General features: G+C 58.1%; 2 protein-coding genes across 7 annotated transcripts in view; one reads left to right on the forward strand and one right to left on the reverse strand.

Moving 5' to 3' along the window:
* SOX13 (SRY-box transcription factor 13) overlaps positions 1 to 2,166 on the forward strand; it is a 44,777-nt gene extending 42,611 nt beyond the window's left edge. For all 5 annotated transcript variants that reach the window (XM_078078286.1, XM_078078285.1, XM_078078287.1 and 2 more), the window contains exon 14: positions 268 to 2,166. In XM_078078286.1, coding sequence (XP_077934412.1) covers positions 268 to 544 — 277 coding nt within the window. In that variant the 3' untranslated portion in view covers positions 545 to 2,166. The remainder of the gene's footprint in view (positions 1 to 267) is intronic.
* Positions 2,167 to 5,152: 2,986 nt separating this feature from the next.
* ETNK2 (ethanolamine kinase 2) lies at positions 5,153 to 23,264 on the reverse strand. Of its 2 annotated transcripts, XM_036079528.2 has the most exons (8): positions 22,815 to 23,264; positions 20,864 to 21,123; positions 17,747 to 17,869; positions 13,158 to 13,300; positions 12,247 to 12,330; positions 9,546 to 9,691; positions 7,972 to 8,045; positions 5,153 to 6,380 (listed from the first exon to the last, which is right to left on the reverse strand). In XM_036079528.2, exons 1-8 carry the CDS (start codon positions 23,070 to 23,072, stop codon positions 6,308 to 6,310), a joined length of 1,161 nt encoding a protein of 386 aa, XP_035935421.1. In that variant the 5' UTR covers positions 23,073 to 23,264; the 3' UTR covers positions 5,153 to 6,307. The 2 variants fall into 2 exon arrangements, with proteins under 2 accessions (XP_035935421.1, XP_077934414.1); XM_078078288.1 differs by lacking the exons at positions 20,864 to 21,123; positions 22,815 to 23,264 and adding an exon at positions 18,560 to 18,704.
* Positions 23,265 to 23,491: the final 227 nt, after the last annotated feature.

The raw sequence follows: 23,491 nt of genomic DNA on the forward strand, positions 1-23,491 counted from the left end.
TGCTGAGTCCCACACGTTCCCCTGGGAGTATCTGCGGACCACGCTCCTGGCCCTGAGGCCGCTCATGTGTGCTGGGCTGTGGCTGACCGTGAATGTGGCCATCAGAAGGCAGCCGGGGGGTGGGGGGGTGGAGTGTGTGTGTGTGTGTGTCAGAGCCGAAAGCGTGGTGGTGGGGTGGGAGGGCACAACCCCAAAGCGGGTGGGGGGAGCTTTATGGGGGTGCAAAGTGAGGGTCCTTCTGCAACGCGCCTCTTCTCTGCCCTGCAGCCCCCAGGCCGGCCACCTGCAGATGAGCTCTCCCGACGTCCTGTACCCTCGGGTGGCAGGCATGCCCCTGGCTCAGCCCCTGGTGGAGCATTACGTGCCCCGGAGCCTGGACCCCAACATGCCTGTCATCGTCAACACTTGCAGCCTCAGGGAGGAGGGGGAGGCCACGGAAGACAGGCACTCGGTGGCGGAGGGTGAGCTGTACCGGTACAGCGAGGACGAGGACTCGGAGGGCGACGAGAAGAGCGACGGGGAGCTGGTGGTGCTCACAGACTGATCCGAGCGGGGTGGGCCCGGCCTCCTCCCGGGGAAGACCCGGCCCCCAGCCCATGGGCGCAGCCAGCCGGCCTGGACTCTGTTGGTACTTGGACTTGGGCCTGCCCGGGAGAGGGGCACAGCTGTGCACTTGTAGATAGCCTCCTGGGGGGAGATGCCCCCCCACCAGCCCTGCGGCCGCGCCCAGGGAGCTGCTGGCCTCACCGGGCAGGACCTGTAGAGTGGTCGGGGGCTGAGCGCCTTGGCCCGTGGGGCCCATGGCCAGCAGACACTGTATGACCTTCCCCTCCTGCAGGTCTCCTCACCCCAGGGGTATGGCAGCTCCAGACCTGTCCCCCTGGGGCCACATGCTTTGTTTCCATTCTTGTCCTGGCTGGACCAGCCCCCATAGGACCAACACCCCCCCATCCCCCCCCCCACTCCCACTCCCACATCGCTCCTCTATCACAGGATCACTTTGTGCAAAAAGGTCTGGCTGTCCCTCGCTGTCTTGATCTTCTGCCCAGCCTGTCGTGCCTCTGGCTAAGGAGTATAGATGTGTGCGTGCGCATGTGTGTGTGTGTGCGCGTGCACACGCGTGTTTCCATCTGTTCACTCATGGCGCAAGGTATTTATTGAGCGCCTGCTCCGTGCCAGGCACCGTTGCTGAGTTCCTGTGGGTGTCTCTTGATACCACTCTTGCTTCTCTGGGGGCCTCTCCGTGCTTCACTGTCCCCAAATTGCTACCTCTTTGTCAGTCTGGGTGTCTCAGGTTCTGTGTGTCCTTGTGTGTGTTTCTGTCCTCGTTTCTCTGCAGGGCTGTTCTTCTGTCTCCCTTTCTTGGGGTCTGCGCCTCTGCCCTTTTGACACCGCTGGCCGGTCTGGGTTTCTGTAAGGCCCCTGGTCAGCCCCGGGGCCCACCAGCCGCCCTGACCTCCCCTGCCTGTCCCTTCACTCCCTCCCTGACTCTCCCCTGCCCGGCCGTTCCCACAGAGCCATTTTTAGCTCCGAGCAACATGGGAATGTGCTCAGCCTCCAAGGGGCTCTGTCTTCGTGCCCCAGCCCCTGGTCCCAGCCTGAGTGCCGGGAGTTGGGGACAGGAGGATTGATGGTGCCCCCCCTTCCTGACAGTTGACAGAAGCCCTGGAAAGCCAGGGCTCCTCATGGCAGCTGGTAAGTAGGGAGTGGAAGGGGGGCTCCCCATTCTTGGGTTGGTGAGGATAAGACTCTGCCCCTCTGCCTGCTCCTTTCCCCTCCCCCACTCACACTGCGGAACTTGCCTCAGCTCCTGCTCACATGGACAAATTATTTCCCTAAGAAAAATCCCACTGGCACCTGACTCCACAAAGATCCTGAACAGCCCTTGGGTCAGGGTGGGAAGGGAACCCCAAACCCCACAGGGGCAGATGTGGCATCTGTGCCTAACCCCCCCAATCTTCTCCCCTTCCTCTCCATCCCCCCCCTTCCCTCAAGCCCAACTTCTCTCCAGGCTGTTTCTTTTTTTTATGACTGTAAACATAGATAGTGCTTTATTTTGTTAATAATAAGATAATGATGAGTAACTTAACCAGCACCTTTCTCCTGTTTACACTTGGGGAATTTTTTTGTTTTCTGTTGGCATAATAAAGACAGACCATTTCAGAATCTGGTTCTTCCGTCGGGGGTGGGGGGTGGGGGGGAGCGGGGAGGCTGGCCTGGAGCCTGAATTCCTAAATGTGCCGCCAGCCCGGGCACCACTGCCCCCTTGTGGCAACTCCGGGGAGCTTTGGGCATGGGATCTGGGAGTAAACCTCGGAGGCCAGTGAAGCCCAGGCCAAGCCTTTGGAGTGACAGATGCCACCCAGAGAGCCTGCACCCCAGAGAAGACCCTGCCCCTGCCTCCATGAGGTAAGCTAGACCTCACCACACATTGTCTACCCCCGTCCTAAGAAAGAAGGCAGTAGTGAGAGCACCAGAAGTAGTCAGGAGGCCAGAACTAGCCCCATGGCCTCTGCTGGGAGGCAGGTGTCAGGTCTCCCCTCTGGGCTTCGTCCTCTGAAAACACGGAGGTTAAGCCTTCACCTTAGTTCTTATCTCCTTTTGGAGATAGGAGCCCAGTGAATACCTAAGGAAAGTGGTGGACCCTCCTCCCAGGAAAGGACTCCCATGGGTGCCCTGAGCCCATTTAGGAGCCCTCCAGGCTACTGAGTAATGAAGCAAGGTCGCTAACGATGTGCTTCAGGGCTCGATGACCTTTGTTTTGAATGAGGATTTCAAAGGCGTACCACACTAAGAGAAATAGCCCCTTAGACTTAAGTTTTAGTTTGTCATCAGCCCTTTTAACAGTGATCAACAAAAGGACCAACTCTTATCAAATATTAATCCCATTGTATGGAATGGGGGCAGCAAAGCTGAAGGGTAATTCTAGTGGAAGAGTGAGACTTGGGTTGGATTAATAGAGGTCGTGTGTTCACAACCAAGGAGATAGGAGAGGGTGGGGGTGAGAGAAGTTAGGTGTGGTTCATTCCAGGGCCTCTAACTGGGGAGTGAAGACCCTCCTCCCCCCCCAGGAATTAGGTCCTGGCATTTTGGCTGCTGGCCTTTGCGGGTTCTTCCCAGAGCTTTAGGCCTCCTCATCTTATCTCAGGCAGGGTACAAATACAGCCCAGCCTCCCTGGTCCCCCAGGAAAAGACCCAGGTGGTCCTTGAGGAGCATGGCTGACTGCGGCGCCTGCCCTCTAGTGGTCGTGGGGAGAATTGCTCATTTTAACTTGGCACTGTCCTCCCACCCTTCAGACTCCACTACCTCCCGCACTGTGTTCTTAACCAAATCAGGGCAGTCTGTCAGGACCCTCCCAGCCAGGCTCACCCTCATTCCCTGCCAGTCCTGAGTTCTTCTCACTTCCCTATTCCCAGGTCCTCTGTGGCTTCAGGGGAGCCTGGGGCCAATACTGTCGTCCTCCCACTCTAGGAACCCTTGTCCTGCCCTCATTCCAGCTGCTGGGATGGAATCACATGCCCTGCATGCTTTTAAGATGGACAGTGCCCTCCACGAGGACCTCTGGTTGGTACCCTGGAGCCCGATCCCTCCTGTCCCAGGAGAGGCAGGATAGGGTCAGGTAGGCAGTGAGGCCAGGAACAGAAGGTCCTGGTCATTACCAGAAGGCTGGGGCCTTCTCTGCCCTCTCTTTGCAGGAGGCACAGGCCGAGGGTCAGAGCCCAGCCGAGATCAACCTCTGCCCTGGTGTGCTTTGCCCAGAGCTCCTGCTGTGTGTCCAGCAAAGGTCTGCGAGAGTAGAGCCCAGCGCCCCCGGGAGTTGCCAAGGCCTGGTGCTTGGAACCAGGGGGGCAGGGGTGCTGGTTAGTCTCGGGTGGCAGTGAAAGGAGAGACAGGACTCCAGGCTTTGAGGGGGAGGGGCCTCCTAAACTACCCCCCCCCACCCCTGCCCCCACCTGCCCCCTCTCCGGAAGCACTGGAGGAATGAGGATGTTTTCTCAAAGGCAGTGGGATGGTGCCTGCAGGTTCACTCCTTTGGTGTAGGTGGTGGCCGGGGCCGTAGGGGCACAGGATGGTACCTGGGGGGCCCTGTCCCAGCCATTCCCTGCTCACCACTGCAACACCGTCTCCAACGCTGTGACATCAAGGCCCCAGGAGGCTGGAAACGAAGCTGCCTTCCCAGTGGTTATTTCTCCCCTCAGCTCCAGAGGTGGATCTGAGAGGAACAAGCAGGGTGGGCACTGCCCTTTAGTCCACAAGAAGGCCCTGCCCACGAGCACCTGACCCCATGGTACCCCTGAGGGGCCCTGCCTGCCCAGCCCCAGCACTGTCCCTAGGCCGGGGCCCACCTTTTCCCCCACGTCCTCTCCCGTACCCTTCCTGGGCTTGGTACGGCTACCCCTGAGGGCCCTGGCCACACTGGATCACCATGACCTTGAAGGCCCCAGCTGCGGGGGCTAGCTCTGCTCCAGCAGTTTCCATGGCAGCCGGTACTTTTGCCGGCAAAAGCCAAACAGCCAGAGTCTACCTGGCAGGCAGCCACTGCTCTCCCCGCTCTTCAGGGCACCGGGCACCTTCCGGGGGGCCCTGGGCACCTTCCGGGGGGCCCTGGAGGCAGCGCTGCCTCAGCAGCCTGGGCTGCCGAGAGGGGTACCCCGGCTCTCCTCTGAGCTTCTGCTCTCCCTTCCCTCTGGCCATCTGAGAGAGTAACCGATTCATTCCAGAAATCACCGTTGCCTGCTCTCCAGCAGAGCAGCACCCCCGCCCCCTCAGCGGCTAGGAGCCAAAACCGGCCCAGGAAGAAGGTCCTGAGTGCGTCCCCGCAGGGTCTCACCGGTTTCCCGCCTGGTGAGGCCCCAGCCTAGCTCCCTTCCCCAGTAGCAGTGTCCTCCTGGGCTCCCCTTATTCTAGCAAGACGGTCAAAGGCAGGAGTGGTGAAGGCACTAGTCCAGTCCAGACCTATCCCAAACCAGGAGCCCAGGCCTTGCGAGCCAGGTGCACGGAGGGTGGGGTAGGAAGCGTGCAGCCTCAGGGACCCCTGGAGGCACGGGCTGCAGCAGCCCCCCACCCCCCACCCCACTGCGGGAGAACTAATCCATCATCCCCTCTATGTCAAAGGCAAATCCTCACTGTAGGCACTCAGACACAGAGTGGTCCAGAAATGGCCATTTTAATGCAGAAAACCATGATAATTTACAAATGAATCACTTTTTTTGGGCCAGAGCCAGGAGGCTGTGAGGGCGGAGAGGAGGTGGAGGCCATTGAGAGTCCGGGGCCATGAGCTCAGCACCTTCACGACCCATCCTACCCAGGCTCTTGGATGCCCGGTGAGCCCCGGAGTCCCTAGCCCCGGCCCCTTGACTCCCACTACTCATTTCCTAGTGGGAAGTGCTTGGGTCAACTTCAGGACAGAAGGTGGAGAGGGGGAGACAAATCCTTAGAACTGAGGCCCTGGAGGGCAGGGCAGGGAACGAGGCAGGAAGCTGCTGGCTGCTGTTGGCCACCCCCCCTGGGTTCCGTCCCCCTCCGGCCAAGCACGAAGCAGAGCTGGGCTCTGGAGGCCCAGGAGGGCACCACCCCCTTGCCTTCCCTCCCAGCAGGTGGCAGAGAGACAGAACACAAGCACAGAGCAAAAAGGGCACGGGAGTAGAAGGAGCACAGGTCCTGGAGCAGAGGTCTGGGAAGGGGTGGTTTGATTGGATCTGGCTTGGAGAAAGGGAGGGATCTCAGATGAGGCGGCTTTGGGGGGAGCCGTTAAACCCAGTTCTAGACCATCCCCCCCAAGATATGTACATCCATCTGTCAGAGTTGGCATGATGCTGGTTTGGGTTCATCAGCACCTCCCACGTGAGGCATGCAGGGGGAGATGGGCTGGAGGCTCAGGGCACTGGAGGTAGAAAGGAGCCCTCCCACCGCCCCCTTTCCCCAAGCCAGGAAGGTCAAAGACACATCTAAGGCAGCCCCGATTCCAGCCTGGCCTGAGGCCAGGAATACTGGGCTTCCCAGGGGTGGTTGTGGTCCAGGCCCTGGCTGACTACAGGCACTTCCCCAAGCCCCCCAGCCCCCTCCCCCCAAGTCTGGCAAGGTGAAGGGGACCCCCCAGAGCTGGGTCCTATCAGCCCCTCCAAACAAAGCATGTGGTCTCCAGCAGCATCCACTGGGGGCTGGCGGCAGGGGTGGAGCCTTCTTCCTGGACACCCACCTGTCCCCTCTCCCACCTTGTCCAAGTGTGTGGCCCCCAGAGCAGGACAGAGCCCTGGAGAACAGGTCTGGCCGGGCAGATGGGTAAGGGAGAGATGGGGAAGCTGGTCACTTTGGCATCTCCAAGGCTGACACTTGAGGCTTCACCTTGAAGTACTGGTGGAATCGGATCACTGCGTACCTGCCGGAGGACGAGAACAGGAGCCCGGCTGAGAAGGAAAGCCAGGTGGGCCCGACCCGGGGGACTCTCACCGTGAGCAAGTCTCACCAGCTCAACCCCAGGGCAGGCAGAGGTTTGTTTTTTTAACTTTATTTTTCTCCTTAGATTGGACTGGAGCATCCCTTCCCCAAATGCTTTTTTTGTTGTTGTGTTCTTTAAATCCCTTTAAAGCTCTCCAAGACTTTTTCAGTTAGCAAAACTGAAACTCTGTACCCATTAAACAGCAATTTCCAGTATCTCCCTCCCCACAGTGCAGGCTTGGCAAAAACCACTCTACTGTTGTCTTCTTTAAAAAAAAAATTTAAGTAAACACACCACATGTGGGGCTCAAATTCATGAGCCCAAGGTCAAGAGTCGTATGCTCTACTGACTGAGCCAGTCAGGTGCCCCCCTACTCTGTTTCTATGAACTTGACTAATTTAGTTATGTAAGTGGAATCCTACAGTATTGGTCTTTCTGTGACTGGCTTCTTTACTTAGCCCGTCCTCAGAGTTCGTATGTTGTAGCATGTGACATGGCTTCCTCTCTTTAAAAAGCTGAGTAATATTCCATCGTGTGTAGACCACACTTTGTTTCCCCATTCAGCCATCCATGGACATGGGGTTGCTCCGCCTCTTGGCTGGTGTGAATAATGCTATCAACATGGGTGTGCAAATAGCTCTCTGACCCCCTGCTTTCAACTCTGGCTACACACGCAGCGGCAAGAATACTGGATCGCCCAGGAATTCTATTTTTAACTATTTTTAACTATTTGAGGAAGCACGGTATTGTTTTCCCCAGCAGCTGCGCCATTTTACGTTCCCACCAGTGGCGTCCAAGGGTTCTGATTTTCTACATCCTTCCCAACCCTTGTTTTCTGTTTATCTGCTAATAGCCATCCTAGGTGTGAGTGAGATCTCACTGTGCCTTTGACTTGGATCTCTCCAGTCGCTGTGAACACTGTGAAGTCAGGGTAGTGACTCCTTTCCAGCTGAGGAAGGGGGACAGGGCAAGAAGACTAGACCAGTATGGAGAAACACTAGACAAAACGATTCCTGGTCCTTAAGGACACGTGTACTTGATGATGGAGCCAGGAGTCCGGAATCCGGTACGGTCTCGGGGCAGACCCTAGTACCTCACTGGAGGAGGAGCCGGGCCCAATATTGCACCTGGTAAGCGCTCAACCACCTGAGTGACCTCAGGGAGTCACTTTTGCTCTCTGGAAGAACTCTGTCCTCTCTGCTATAAAATGAACAGGTTTTTCACCACCAGGCTCTGTGGCTAAGAGCAATGGCCTAGGTCGTAAGATGGAGGAGGGAAAGCGAATCTCCTACGAGGCACAAGGGGAGGGTTCAAGAACTTTTGACTACTTTCAGAGTGGTGCTCTGGGCTCAAATGTTTCCCCTAGAGTGGTGACTCCCCTGGATACGAGGTGGCTGGAATGGGGACAAGTTAGCAGAGCAGAGGAAGGGACTTTGGATGTTCTCCCTGGGCTGTCCTTTGCCCCCACACCCTTGGCTCAAGCTACTCCTTTCCCCCCTCCCCACCACCCCAACTCGCCCCCTGTACTCACCTGAGGAAATCAAAGTCGATGGTGGAGAACTGGCTCTGGATGAGGGCCCAGAGTGCCCAGAAGAAGTGAGATGCCTGGACAGGGAACAAAATGAGTCAGCAAGGCAACCACTCATGCCTGTCATGAACCCCATGGAGCTAGAGGAAACGGTCACCCTGGAAGACACAGAACTAGGACACTGGCCGAGACATGATGGGGTCTCCCTGGCACAAGTCAGGGGAATTCTGGAGGTCAAGTCACTGGACTGCATTTGGGGGCTTCACTCCCTTGAGAAAAAGGCAGAGTTCTACCTGCCCCAGTAGGGGTCAGCGTAATGGTTCTAGAACTTTCAGCTTGTTCCCCAGCCTGAGCATAGCTCCATCCCTGGCTTCTCCCCTGCCCAGGGGAATCTCCGGGGATCTTCAAGGCCAAGGTACCAGGATGAGATGAACCCCTGCCCCAGAGCACAGGCCCAGTCCCACGGTCATCAGGAGGAGCCCCTTAACTGACCTCCTCCACCCCTTTTCCCTCTTCTGTCCAGAAATGGGTTGGGCTGAGAAAGGAGTATAGATGTGGGAGCAAGAAGCCCTGAGTCTGGGCTTTGACTAAGCCTTCAGCTGCTCTCCCTCTGGCCAGAGGCGCCCTCGGGGCCAGACCACCCCCCCCAGGCTCAAGAAACCAGAGCCTGCTCTCAGCTGTCCGTGGGCAAACAGCAGTGACATCGTGACTATCCCAGGCCAGGGCCCCCCCACCCACATCCCGCTCGCCCTGGGGTTGGCTGCATAGCACCTCCCCCCACTTTTCAGGATTTCAAGGGGCATAGATCAATTAGCCACATGTCAATGATTACATGGAAACCTTTAGCAAGAGGAAGGCATAAGTGGAACAGCTAAGGGGAAGAACCTGATGGAGAATCGGTTTTGTGCCAATGAGGAAACCAGGAGAGGTAATCCAAAATGACACGTAAGTAAAGATTCTACTTAAGCTCCATGATGTATTGTGAAATCCAGGGCAGTGGACTTGTCTTCTTGCTTCTACGTGCCTGACATTAGTAAGACTAGTTAGCAAGCCCCTGGACACACACTGGAGGAGACCGGGCATGAACCGGGTACCCTGGGTAAATGGCACTCAAAATCAAGAACTGACAGCTCAGTAACTTGAGCAGGAAGAGCCTGATGGGAGAGGCTTACATGGAGTTGAGTCAGTGAAGGTAGCTAACAAGGAGGATTAGAACTGACATTCTTTATCTCCTCCAAAGGCTTTAAAAAAAAAAAAAAAGCGTTTAACTGCAGCATGAAAGGCTAAAGTTAGATGCTAGAGAGAACTGCTTGTCCAAATGAGAGAACTGCTAAAACAGGAAGCTGGGCTCTTTCTTGGAAATCTTTTCCTAGAAAGGAGAAAGAGACTTGACAGGGTAGGGAAAAGCAGGCAACAGGGCATCTCAGTATTCTGGGGATGCCCAAGAGGGCTCTTCCCAGACCTCACCTCGGGTCCTGGGGTCCCAGGACCTCACCCCTCACCCCGGCCTCTGCTTCCTCCACCCTGGGCTGTGGGAGCAGAGGAGCTGGGGTGGGCCCCTCCTGGCCCCGACTTACCAGGGCAAACTTGTTGACTTGCACATAGAGCCTCTCCACCTCCCTGGGGGTCACGGCCATGCCCTTCTGTGCCTGCAGGTAATAGCGCAACCACCGAAGCTGGGTGTCCCGGCCCGGGTACCGGCAGTAATCCACCTCGTTCACACCTGATGGGAAGCAGTCACAGGGCAGTTGCTGGGAGGTGGGCCCACCTGGGGAGGGGGCTCCTCCTGCTCATCGGGGGTTCCCCGCTCCCCTCAAAACCTCCACGTACATCCTGCCGGGCTGTGCCTAGGAATACAGCCTCCTGCCCACCAAACTTACCCTATGTGTGGAGCTGGGGGCGCTGCTTTCCGTGGGCTGGAGGAAAGCACAGAGGCAGACTGGTTGTAGGGCGAGGCATGGTCTTGGGTGTGACAGGGACCCCTAAGACGGCATCACTGTACCCCCGTGCCCTTTATAGGAACTACGGCCCACAGGAGGTGCTCCATCACAGCACCATGTCAGGGGCCTCCCCTTTGGTGGGATGCTGACCAGTGAGCCCTGCATAAGGCCTTCCCTCCCACTGCCTGGAGTCTCTCATTTAGAAGCGTGGGGTCTCCGACTCTGCCTCCTGGACCAGTGTTGAGCTGGCTCCTTCAAAACCTCGCCTGCAGAGCTTGCTAAAAACAGGTTCCCAGGCACCTCTAGCCCCCTGTCCAATTCTCCAGATGATTCGGAAATGCAGCCAGGCTTGGAACCCCTGGACCGGGTGGCTTCGATTCCTTCTGGTCCTGCCCTTCCTTGAGTCCTTGAGCTGCCAGCCCAATGCGCACCAGCCACATCCCGGGCCCTGTGGCAGCGGCTTGCCTTTGAGCTGGGATGGAGAGTCGTAGTTCACTTAAGACAGGACCAGGACCTGGCCACCTTGCCCATGGTCTCTTCCTCCCTCTCCTTTCCTCCATGTCCTTCCCAAGCTTCCCTCATACTCCTGGAGAAACAGTCTCCTGGGGCCCCAAGAGGATGGCTGGGAAAGAATCCCCTGGTGCAGGTGTAGAAACTCAGGCCCAGAGAGCAGAAGCTCGCTCCCGGTCAGCCAGGTAGAGGTGAGGTCACGGTTAGAACTCTTACCCCTGCCTCTCAGAACGGGGTCTCCCTGCTCCCGAGAACCCAGGCGTTCTCCCTCCCCAGTTCCCAATCTCCTTCGCTGCCTTCCTCCTTCCTTCGCAACCTGGGAGCAGGATGCAATCTGCCTCTTTGGAGAAATTCCAGCTGGACCTTGCTCTATGTGGTGGGTGAGGAGGGCTTAAAATGCTTCAGAATGATCCCTTCTGGAAAGGCCAGCGGGTCTGGCAGCTGCGCGCTCAGAGGCCCAGGGCCTCTGCTCGGTGCCACACCCCACAGCATCATGGCTCTGCCTAGCTGAGGCCCCACCGTCCTATGGGTGCCTAGATGCAGCTGCTGGCCACCCTGGGAAGTCATACCTTCAGGTGCAATGAGCGCTTGCCAGACCTGATCACCTGGGGTTCTTGAAGGGACACAACTGGCCAGGCTTGGGCTGGGGAGTGGCCGAGGCTGGGCCAGGTGGCAGTTTTGGAGCTGGCCTGGGTGTGTCTCACCTGTCCTGCACCCCAGGGGCTGGCCCTGTCACGCTGAGCACCCCACACTGCCAGTCGGATGATGTCCCTCCAGCCCCAGGGTCCAGCTCCATCCATGGGTTGCCTCTCTGGTCCCATCAAATTGTTTAACAATGAAGCCCTCAAGCTGGAAAAACCTGCCCAGCTTCCTCACACAAATGATTCTATTGTAGATCCTGGGCCTTTGCTGAGCTGGCTAGCGCAACAAAACAGCCCTCATCCAACCCCATCCGCTCCAGCGCTGGTCTCCCTTAGCTACCGGCAGGCTTCCCTGCCTAGTACCAGCAAACACCAGCATGAGGCTTAGCATGTGCTACACGTGTGTGTGTGTGTGTGTGTGTGTGTGTGTGTGTGTGTGTGTGTGTCTCACGTTGATGGGAAGAAGTAGGTACTATTAATATCTCCACTTTCCAGAGGCCTAGAGAAGCTAAGTGACCAGCCCAAGGGTCACACAGCTAGTAAGTTACAAAGCCAGGATTTGAACTTGGACAGTCCAGTTGCAGAGTATATGCTTTTCACAAATTCCTCCTAGATGATTCTCATCAGGCCACCAGCTCGTTCTGCTCCTTCTCTGCATGCAAGACCCTTACTCACGATCGTGCAGCTGATGCTGGGAGAAGGCAGCCTGGGTGAAGGGGCAGGCAGAAGCTACCTCTGCCCAGGGGAAGGGGGCTTTTTCTTAAGATTTTTTAATTTTCTAAGGTAATCAGCCGATGTGGGGCTTGAACTCACAGCCCCAAGATCAAGAGCCGCACGCTCCACCAACTGAGCCAGCCAGGCACCCCGGGATCTTTTTCTAACTCACATGCCAAGCCCAGTGTCCTTAGGGGTCCTACGGAGGGCACATTCTCCTGATTTGTACCAAACTGCCAGATGGGCTAGCAGGGGTCGGCTCTGTGTGTGTGGGTCCGGCCTCCCCCATGAGACTTGGCGCTCCCTCAAGGCAGGCTGTGCCTTCCTCCATGAGTCGTGAGATTGTGGAGGCCAGGGGCTGTCAGGTCTCTACCCAGCGAGGCCAGAACCCCCTCTCATCCTCATCCTGGACCTGGCCATCCATCACAAGGAAAGTATCTTGAACAAAGACCAAATAGCAATACCCTTCTCACCTGCAAACTCATTGAAATGGTTGCCAATGTCAAAGGCCTGGTAGTTGTAGCCGGCGTACTCATAGTCAATGAACCTTACGTGACCTGCGAGGCAGGAGAGAGGGATGAGGGTCGGTCCCCGGAGATAGGGGAATGGCCTGGTCAAGTCCCCACAGACCTCCGGAATGCATGCACGGACTCTGGCTGGCCTCTGGTGGCAACCCAGCCCCCACCCTCCCCAGTGGCCGCCTTCGACACTGTTCTTTTGTCCATCTGCCCTCCGGCTGTCCCTCACACAGGTGGATGCTCAAGCTCCGCTCATCTACAGATGTCTGTCCTCAGCATGGCCGAGGACCAGAAATAAAGGCCAGGGCTCCCTGGGGCTGGAGCTCTCATTAGGCACACAGGAAGGTTCTGTCTCTAGGAGGGCCTGGGCCACCCCAGATGCCCTCAGAAGCCCAAAATGTTGTCGGCGGGGAATGGGTCAGGTGGCCTCACATCAAGGACCTCCACAAACCAGTTTTGAGTTCTTTCTGGGCATAGGTTTTTCTAAGTGGAATTTTATTTCCTTTTCCCTTTCTCTCTTTTTTTTTTAAAGATTTTATTTATTTATTTGACAGAGAGAGACACAGCGAGAGAGGGAACACAAGCGGGGGGAGTGGGAGAGGGAGAAGCAGGCTTCCCGCGGAGCAGAAAGCCCGATGTGGGGCTCGATCCCAGGACCCTGGGACCATGACCTGAGCCGAAGGCAGACGCTTAACGACTGAGTCACCCAGGTGCCCCTCTCTTTCTCTCTTAAATTAACTTGAGATCTAAACTGGAAGGTCGCGTTTTGCTTGTTCAAGGGCCAGTCTGAGGACCGGCACCCGGAAGGCAGCTGATCACTCAGGCCCGGCCCAGCTGCGGCCCAGCCAGAGCCCGGGAAGCCGTACCTTTGGTGCTGTCGTAGATAATGTTCTTGCAGAGCAGGTCATTGTGACAGAAGACCACAGGGGAGTCCAACTGGGACAGGTGCTCCTTCAGCCAGGCCAGCTCCTGTTCCAACACCTCCACCTGGGGGACATCTGCGGAAAGGCTGGGCAGCGGCCAGAATGGAGGCTAACAGTAAGACAGGCTGCCACTGGGCCTCTGGAGCCCTGAGCTCTGGCCCTGTCACCACCTGTTCCTGCAGAGGACCCCTGGACAAAGGGCCCACCCTTCAGACCCTCACTTTTGTCCTCTGGCGCTAAGGTGTCCTGATCTCCTGACTTCCTGCAGTCACTCTAAGCAGCTTATTAAAACACGGGCGTAAAAGCATTTTGCAAAGCTTGTATGTCCCCGATCCAATGGCATCCCTGCTACTTCACGAAAGGGGGAGGAAGGTAAGGAAGGAGGCACAGAGAGAGGACAGGAGGGGGGAACAAGGGCAGAGGGGAGGGCTGTGAACAGACCCGCTTTCAGGGTGCTGGGGAAGATGCCTGCAAGGAGGTGTGCTCCAAGACTGTCTGGGGGAGGCATCACAGTGCCCTGCAGAGGGCGCGGACACTCCTGGCTCGTCCCCCTCCCCTTCTAGCAGCTGGTGTCTCAGGTGGAAAGGACCAGGGAGCTCATAAAGCCTAACTTCTCATCTCACAGAGAGACCACTCAGGCCCACTTAAGAAAGCAAACAAACTGCTTTTTGGGCTCACTCCTACAAGACCAAGGAATATTAGGGCCTTTCAATCAAGCATTTGCTCTGAAGCTCCCTCGTGACTTGTCTCCTCCACCCTGAACGAGGAGCATGTGTGTCCTTGTCCCAGACCACGCGTGCGTGGGCAACTTGCAGGCAGGAACACAGATGACAAAGGCCAGCCCTCTTTCTGCCCTGCCCCATCCCGCAGCACCTAAGGCCTTGCTGCTGAAAGAAACCCATGTTGAGGAGTGAATGAATGGATGGGTCAATCGGTGCTGGTAGCAGAGGCCATGTGGAAGTTGGTGAGGGCACGCTGTGCTGGGATGCTCTGAACTTTGGTCCCCAGGAAGCACACAGGACTGTGTACACTGAAAAGCCAAATAGTTAGCACAGCCCTTAAAACCCCAGAACCACCAATGGGTGGAGGGGAGGAGGCTGGGGTTTTATCTCCTGTTCTGTCTCCATGTAGCTCCTGTTTGCTTTCTTATCCGGGGCAGCCAGAGTACATGCAGGAGGATGAGCGTGAGATCCGTCCTCCCAACCCTCCCAAAGGATGCCCCGTCAGCCCCTCACGCAGCCCAGAGGCCAAAACATGGCAAAGAGCGTTCGGCAACTAAGGCATCCCCCTCTCCCCCTGGGAAAGGATGAGCGGCAGGCTCCCTCCCAGGCTTTGAGAAGGTCAAAGCTAGAGAGGATCTTAGGCCTCTAGTGCAAGTCTTTGGGGAAATGGAGGCTCAAGGAAGAGGGCAGAGGCGTTCCAGCTACCAGATGTTTCTTGCACAGCTGGACCCTCTTCCCCCTCACCCAAGGGAAGCAGTCCTCAGCCTGTTCATGGATGCAAAATCAAGCGGAACCTCCTAACTGTGAGGGCCTCGGTGCCCCTCAGAGGCTCTGCACAGGCCACTCTGAACTGGGGAGAGTCTAACAAGGGGGGTGATCTGGGGGGAGGGGGGGCTTCCTTTAGCCTCACTGGAGTTTATCTCTGTCGACCGGTCTGCATAAACGCATTTCAGTCTTGGCTCTCCTTAAGAAGATACCTTTCAAGATTTTTTTTTTCTTTTCTTGGTCTAAGACCATCTAAAGATAAGAATTAGGAGGGCTCCTTTGGTTTGCTCTGGTCTCAGCCTGAAAAACATGCCTTTGACATCTAAGATACCTGCTGCCCAGGCCCTGACCCCCACCTTACCCACCCCAAGGCCACACAGATGGTTACTGTGGGAGCGGTCCAGGCCTTCTATCTCCCTGGGCAGCCTCCCTCCCCTGAGCACTTGAAACCCCGCCAGCTTCGCTACCTTCAGCCCTGAGCCCACTAGACTTTCTCAGGGCTGTGCGGTTGGCAGAAGAGTGGCCACCACCGCGTCATAGAAGCTGTCACACCCCAGGCGGCCTGCTCCTCCTACCCTCTGTCCCTTAGAGGCAGCGGGGGGGTTGCGGGGGCTGGCCACCCCCCCCCCGGGAAACCTGGGGGTTCCTCCTGATGAAGACACTTCTGCCTGCCTGCCAAATACCCACTCAGCTCGCTGGATCTGGGTGGAGGGAAGTACCTTCTCCCACAGTGGACTGAGTGTTGGAGCTTCCCGGCTCATCACCTCTGCCCTTATACCACTCAACCCATCCCCATCTCCTCCTGATGCCCCCAAAGCAGCGATCACCCCCCACCCTCTATGCCCAACCAAACACCAAGGCCACCAAAATCTATTTCCACAGGGTGCCTGATGCATCCCCCACTCTCCGTCCCCCCCACTCCATCCACCACCACCACCATGAAGCTGCCCGTGGATCCTGCCCATTCAGTTACAACACTCCCTGAGCTGGTCGCCCTACCTCCAATCCCTACCCCCACTTCCCCAAATGGCACCTGATTCTGTCCTTTACAATGCCAGAGAGCTTTCTCCCTAAACCACAGTCATGGTCCCTGGCTCAGAGGCCTCCACAATGACTGCTAAATGAAATGTTGGCTCCTTAACCTGACTTGGAAGGGTCCTTCCGGTCTAGCTCCAACCCACTTCCCACAGCCCTTCCCAATCGCTCCTGAAGGCCCGCTCCGGCCACCCTCATCCACTGGCCACCATGAGCCAAGTGTGTTCACACCGTCTCCGCCAGCCTGAGCGGCCTCCCTTCCCAGCTCTGCCCCTCTACCTCTGCCAGGAAGACTGGCCCTGGTTCTCTCACCGCCACATGCATTACACGCCCTGCCTTCTTTTGTCGCTTCGCACGGGCAGGTCCTATTTACCCAGATGGTTCCTAAGCTCCTTGAGGGCAGGGCCAATGTCACGTCCGTATTTTTCATTGTTTTAAATCACAGTTGATGTTTGTGAAATGCAGGATTGACTAAATCAGGGTTATTAGACTGCGACTAGAGCTCAAGAGTTTCATCTCATCCAGGTGACTGCTCATCACAGCCCCGCTTGGGGCAGGTTAGGCAGTTTAGGGCGGGCACCGTCCCCTAAAGAGGCTCCGAGAAGTTAAACAACTTGATTTGTCAAGGTCAAATGTATGACAAGAGCAAAGGTAGTCGGTCAGCTCTTCTCCAGGGACCACTCCGCTCCCAACAAGGTCACCCCTGAAGGTTACACAGTGACAGTACAAAGGAAGCTAAAGTAGCAAGGGTCATGCCTGAGCAGCAGGTCTGGACTCTAGCCCTCGAGCTGCCACTGACCTTGGGCAAGTCCCACCCCCTCTCCAGGCCTCAGTTTTTCCATCTACCAAATGAAAGTGGTGGGCTGCACGATCAGAGGGTCCTGTTGACTCAGACACCCCAGGGTCCTGCTCTCCATGTGTTGTTTTAGCCCTAAGCGATAGGCAGTCCTTGTCCCAGAGATAACATTTGGCATCGAAGGTCTGAATGTGGGGCATCCTGGACAAATAGTCCTAAAGCAGTGCTTGATAATCATTAAGTGGGAGGATCCAGATAAAGTCACGCGTGCGTGTGTGTGTGTGTGTGTGAGAGAGAGAGACAGACAGACAGACATACACGATTGAGATAGAGTTAATTATTGTCATCTTAGAGGAGGGAAGGAGATACCCTACTCCCATGAACCTTTGGAACAAGGGAGATGTTCAACCCAGCAGGGAACATGGAGGGATCAGAGACTCACTACTGCCTTCCCCTGGAGGGGGCAGGGGTGACCCACTCTTCTCTCCAACTCTCTATGCCTCCTCCAGCACTCAATGCTATGCTGGGGAGCCAGGCAGCTGAAGGCCAGAAGGACTCTCAGGTTGCTGGCCAGAGAGCCTAGCTGTCTGGGAGCCCCGGCTTCCCTGGGGAAAGGCACTGTCAGGATGGGTGGAGTGCCAGTGAGGAAACTGTAAGCTGTCAGTGTGAACAAGGTGAGGAGCAGGGTCCCCAGGGGCATGTGCGGACGAGAGGCGTCTAGGCAAGTAGCAGGAGTCTTGATGTCCCAAGGGCTTGTCAACTGACAAGCTGAGTTCTGACTGACTGAACTCGGCCTCACCCCATTCTCAGAGGCCAGGCTCTCCCTTCTGGTTGCTCAGAAAGCAGCTTAGGTAGAAAGGGCCCTGGGCTAGGAAACAGGACCCTGCCTCTGATGAGCCCCCAACACTGGGTAAAGCTTAGTCTCTGAGCCTCGGTCTCCTTTAAGTAAAGGGGGAGACGCAGTCCCCAACCCTCGTCTCTACCACAACCAGAAGACTCAAAGTGAAATAAGCACATAGGCTTAAAGCTGTGGATCTAAGTTCCTGAGATTCAGTCGATCGGCCCAACTCTGCTTGGAGACAGAGACTCAGCAGTCAGGACTGGAGCCCCTCAGCCTCTGGGTGGGGTGGGGGACAGAGCCCAAAGAATGGAGGCGGGATAACATGAAGGCGGCAGAGACCATGGCAGCTTTGAACCCTCCCAGATCTTTGTACCTGGGGTTGATCTCATTCTTCACAAGGGTGAAGTAATTGTGCATCTTGTGCCACAGGGTGGGCTTGGGTAGGCTGCCGTTGGCGTGGATGGTGTGAATCTTTGCCATTTCTAAGGCGATGAGCCTAAACAGAAAACAGAAGAGTAGAGCATCAGTGTGATGCAGGCCCGTCCCAGCTCAGCCCCTCCTGACCAGAAAGGGGTCCTACAGGGTGAGGACTGCGGGCCAGTCAGAGGGCTGAGTGTGGGACAGCTCTTTTAGGGATTCTCGCTCCTGCAGCAGGAAGGTCTTAGCAGAAGGCATGAAAATGACGTAAGGCCTTTAGCCCAGCAGTGACCTTTCCAGAACCAGAGCTGGGGCTGCTTCAGGGAGCAGGAAGGCAAAGCAGTGGGCCGCCGGCCACAGGTCAGTGACCCTGCCCCACCCCAAGGTCGTGTACCCACAGCAACCCGAGGACAGAGGGGTCACCTGGGGATGGGGGCAGTGGCCCTCCTCCCTCCTTGGACTCTGATCCATGCCCTCAGGGGGAGGTGAATGCAGGGCACCGAGGGATCAGGGGGGTGGTGATGCCAGGCTGGGAAGAAATGCCCGCCTCTTATCAGCCTGGCCAAGGTGGGGAGGGAAGCAGCCGGCCCAGGGCAGCCCCTTCCTCTGCGGCAGGGAGCTGATGCTGGCGGCTGGGCGCCAAGGACGCAAAACAAACCAGCGTTCTATTTTCAAGTCCTCCTGTGGACATTATCCAAGGTCCCGGGAGAGAAGGAGGGGGCGGTGGGGAAGGGGGCTGGGAGAGGGCGGGGGCGGATGCAGGACTGACCGGTCAGAGAGGGAGGGCCTTGATAAGGACCCCAGCGTCTGAGGCCCTGCGTCCCAGCTGGGCTCCCCCAGTCCTCTGGCAGCTCTCCCTGCTGGGGCCCCACCCCCAGCCCGGCTGCCAAGCCTCCAACATTCACGCTTCCTTCGCCTCTGCCTGTTGCTCGAATAATAATCACTGGGAAAGACAACAAAGGCACTGGCTGTTTGAAACCTTGTTACTGAGCTGTTCCAGGGACACCCCTCCCCTTGCCAGGTCCTGGGAAGGGGCAGGCCGTCACCCAACAGGATAGCAGGGCAGTCTAGGGTCTCCTCCGGAAGCCCCCCAGGCTCCCACCTCCTGAAGGGTGGAGGGGGCAGGGGGTGTGGCAGCCACCGAGAGGGTGAGCGGGTGAGCGATGAAGGCTGTGCTTTCAGAGGCTAGAGGCCCCAGGGCAGGAGGGAACCCGCCAGGGTTTTAGGCGAGGCAGGGAAATAGACCTGAGACCCAGGCCTTCCCTTCCCAAAGGAAGATTCTGACTAGAGCATGAACAGAGCGTTTCCTTGAATATCAATAGGGCTGTTGTCTGGAAAAGCAATGAAAGTAACCTCAACACTCAGCATTTTTATGCTGCAAAGCCTCAGCAGGCAGAGGTTGGGAGGTGGGGTTCAGGGGAACATGAGGACGTGGCTCCCCAAGGCCTCCTCCTTGCCTTTCCCTCAGAGATCCACCTTCACCCGAGAAAGATAATGGTCTATCCTTGGAAAATCATCAGGGAAGAGCCTACCTCCTACACCTATCCCAGTTTCTGGCTCTCCCCCAAATGTAAAGTTGTTATCGAACCTACATCCATCTTCAATCTTCCTGACAGTGCTGTTTCCACGAGAGAACAAGGAACAGCACCATATTCACAGAGGTGGCCGGAGACTGGGAGTGACCTGGGGAGGACCTGCCAATATTTGAGCTTATTTACAAAGACTTGAAGGAGAGCTAGGAGCGTAGCGTGGGAGAAGCCAGGCCACGGTTCCCCGGGCCCCCACCCTCCTCTGACCTCCCACCTCTAGGCTGGGCACTCAGCGGGAGCCTGAGAAGACCACTGAACAGGTTTGTATGTCCCCCTAACTCCAGACACACACACACACAACATACAGCTCAACATAAATATCCTAGGGCCTGACCAGCCCCAGAAGCAGTGCTCTGGAGTACTAGGGGGGAAGGCATCTCAGAGTCCCTTCTAAGTCCCTGGAGGGCCTGTTAGGGGTTCTCCGCAAATAGGGCCAGGTGCACTTACTTGGGGTTAACTGGGTAACAGGTGAGGAAGCAAAGAAACTTCTTGGTCTACTCCCTAGATGGGCTTTTGTTGTTTCTCCTCAGGTATTTGGGGGTATTTGGAAGGCTCCTTCTCCTTGGGTGGGACGGGATTGATCCCAAGGATCCCAGGCCAACCCCTGCGCTGCTGTCCAGGGTCAGGAGTCAACCTCAGCCTGCCTGGGACCTCGCTATAGTCGGAGGGCTCCGCACGCAGGTGCGGCACAGGGGTGGGGGTGGGGGATTCTGCCTGACATCCCTGCCCAGAACGGTTAGAAGAGAGAAAGGCACTCTGGGCTCCTCTTTAGTTCTCCCCCTTTCAGACCCCACAGAGCCATCCACGGTGCTTGAAGGTTAAGTCTACTTCCTGGGTGCTACACATCCAGGCATTCAATGGGAGGGGCTCCCAGGGGGTCATGGGTTCTTGTGGGCCTCTGGAAGGAAGGCCTGGCAGCTGCCCAAACCTGGGCTCCCAATTTGTCAGGGAACCTGGAAGGAGCTCAGGCTGGGGGAGGGCTGGTGTCTCTCTGGGCTGCTAAACCCAAGCTCACCCTGGATAGGGCCCATTCTCCTAGCATGCTTGAGCTCCTGGCAGGAGGGGAGGGGCAGGAAATCCTGGGCGCTCTGGGGATTTGGCTCAGATTTCATTTCCAAGGCTCTGAGAGGTTTCCAGGTCAGACATGGGGTGGGCAAAAGGGCTGAGGCATGAGGCCAGGAAGTGGAGCCCTGCTGCATTTAGGGAACCAGGTCCTTTGGTCTCAGGTTCACCAAATTCTCACTTGCCTCCCTAAGAGGCAGGTCCTCCTTCTAGCAGATGACACTGAAAATCCATTCAAAGCAACGGCCCCTCTCTGCAGAGCAATGCACGTGCGCGCGCACGCACGCACACACACACTTACTTTTCACGCAACAAAGTTCACAGACCCTATGACTCATTCATGGACTCCACTCTATGCCGAGGAAGCTGGCCAAGGCCTGAGGAATCGTAGGAATGAATGGTACCCCAGGCCACCTTCTCACCTGAAGAGCCGGGGCTCCCGGATGTGCTCGGGTCCCAGGGCCATGCCCCTCATGTACTCGTAGCACAGCCCATTCTGGAAGGTGCAGTAGAGTTTGGGGGCACAGCCATGTGCTCGCAGCAGCTGGAAGTTCCTGACCTCATTCTCCCGGTCCACCAGCAGCTCGGTACGCTCCCCGTACACCCGGACCAGCACGCAGTCCCGCATGTCCTCCTCCACGTAGCAGGCCACCAGCTTGTTGGTGATGCCATCAGTGAAGCGCTGGCATGGGGAGGGGGAGCACAAGAGCGTGTGGGGCAGGGTCTCTGCTCTTGCCCCATGGCTCCCCAGCTCCAGCATGGGGTGCTCATTTGCATGCCCAGCACAACCACGCAGAACCCCCCCATTCTTTGGCCCTCTAACTTAAGAGGAGCTCAGCACTGTTCCGAATGCCCTACCCTCCTCAGTGCTTGGGATAGCCTGAGTTCGAGAACAAAACCTCGGCTCAGGCACCCTCACCTCTCCTGGGTCTGGCAGATGGGATTTGGCAGTGGAAGAATTTCCACACTCCTTGGTGGGAGAAGCCCCCTCCCCCCTTCTTACTTCTCCATCCCTGAAAGAAACCTCCATGGACCAGAATGTGGCCAGGGAGGAGCAGGAGTTGCCCGGGACAAGTACATTCTGACCCAGCTGCCTCTCACCATCTGCCCAGCCGGGGACTCTCTGCTGCACCTCACGCCCCATCCAGCAGCGGAGGTGTGGGAGGTACGGAGGCTGGCACCCAGCCGAGGGCTTTGGTGGTCAGAGCTCCTTAGGGCCTCTGAGTTTCAAACCAGAAGAGACAGTAGGCCATGGGCTGGGGAAAACAGACTCTCTGGGTACGGTGACAAGGAGGAAGGAACCATGGAATTTATAGGGCACAGTGTGACAGAGCTGGTAGGGGCTTTAGAGGACATCTGAACCAATTCTAGGTGGGGAAACTGAGGCCCAGAGAGGGGAGAGACTGGCAGGTAGCACGTTCAATCAGTGCTGGAATTAACTTCAGACCTGCTGGATCCCTTGTGGGTCTTACAACCAAAGTGGGTCTTTTATTTTGAAAATGCTACCCACCCATCCTTCTCCCAAGAGGTGTCTGTCAGCCTCCGCACTGGGTCGGGGAACCCGGCCTTTCCCCACCCAGAAGGCCCTGGCAGCACCGAGCCCCGGCCACTCGAGCACTAGCTGCAGGTGCCGGGCTCAGGACTCCTTCCTCAGCACGCAGCTCCCAGAGGGGCTGGCGGGGGAGGGTGAGCAGGTGAAGCCTCTTCAGAGGAGGCAGAGCAGCTGGGGAGTCTGCCTGAGGCTCCTCAGTGGGAGGCTCTGCCCACACCTGTGTCCCCGAGAACGTGCCCAGCTGAGGGTGGGGAGGCCCCCTGTGTGGGGGTGCTGAGCCTGAGCCTGGGGCGACGGGGAGGGTTTCCACCCAGCGCGGGGGCCCTGGGCTAGCCGGAATTCCACGCGGTGGCTCCTGGGACCGGCAGGAACCGCTCAGAGCCTGGAGACTTTGCTCCCACCACCGGCTGGAGAAGGGGCAGGGATGTGTGTGTGTGTGGAGGTGGGGGGCTCCCTTAAAAGTTCCTGCCTCCTCAGGTTTCAGCGCCGGCCGCGCGCGCTCCTCCGGGCGGCGACAGGGGGTGGGGCCCGCGCGCGCAGCTTGCTGACGGTGGGCAGGTGGACCTCCGGCGGCCCGCGGGCCCCGGGAGGAGGGGGGTGTGGGGGCCGGGGGGGGGGCGTGTGGGGGCCGAGGGAGGTGGGAGCCTGGCTCTGCTTCGGGGCCAGAACAGACGAAGCAAAATACACACCCAAACCACCATTGCAACCCTGCCCTGCGCACCCGTGGGACCGCCACCCGGAAGGATGCACGGACAGACGTCCACGCATCCCCGCTCCAGCCCCGACAGGGCCCCAGCCCGGCCCCGCGCCCGCTCGGCTACCTTGGTCCGAACTTGCTCGGGCTTCCAATGCGGCCGCAGCTCCTGGATGAGGCGCAGGGCGCCCGGGAGGATGTCGTCCTGGTCCACGGATATGCCGAAGCAAGGGACGGCGGCGGCCCTCGGGGCGCCCGGCGGCTCCCGGCAGCCCGCGCTGGCCGCCGCCTTCTCCTCCATGCCCCATGAGCACTGCGGGCACGGCGCCTGCCGCCGCAGGTAAAAGGGCGAGCACGGCAGAGGAGCCGAAGGGGGCACAGCCATTCCCAGCAGCCCCACCCCCTCGGAGCCGCCGCGCGAGCGCTAGCCCCTGCGGGGGGGCCCGGCGCGGCGGTGGGAGTGGTAGAGGAGGGGCCAGGGGAAGTCCATGACTCAGGAGCCCGCTGCCCGCTCCGCTCGGCGCCCGAAGCCGACCCGGGAACGCCGGGGCCCGCCGCGATTGTGACATCATCACGGGCGGCGGGCCGCGGGGCGGGGGCCCGGGAACGCCCCCGCCCCGCCCCCGCCCCGGCCCCCGGGCCGCGGCGGGCTCGGCGGCCGCCGCTACCTGGAGCGCGGGGCGGGGGTGACGCCCTCGGGGAGGCCGTGACGCCGGGGGCGGGGCCCGGGCTCGCCCCGCCCCGCCCGCCCCGCCCCCACCCGGGCCCCAGGCCCCGCTGAGCTTCTCGGCCTCTCAGCCCGGC

The sequence above is a fragment of the Halichoerus grypus genome, chromosome 7 (assembly GCF_964656455.1).
Source record: "Halichoerus grypus chromosome 7, mHalGry1.hap1.1, whole genome shotgun sequence".
Taxonomy (NCBI): Eukaryota; Metazoa; Chordata; class Mammalia; order Carnivora; family Phocidae; genus Halichoerus; species Halichoerus grypus.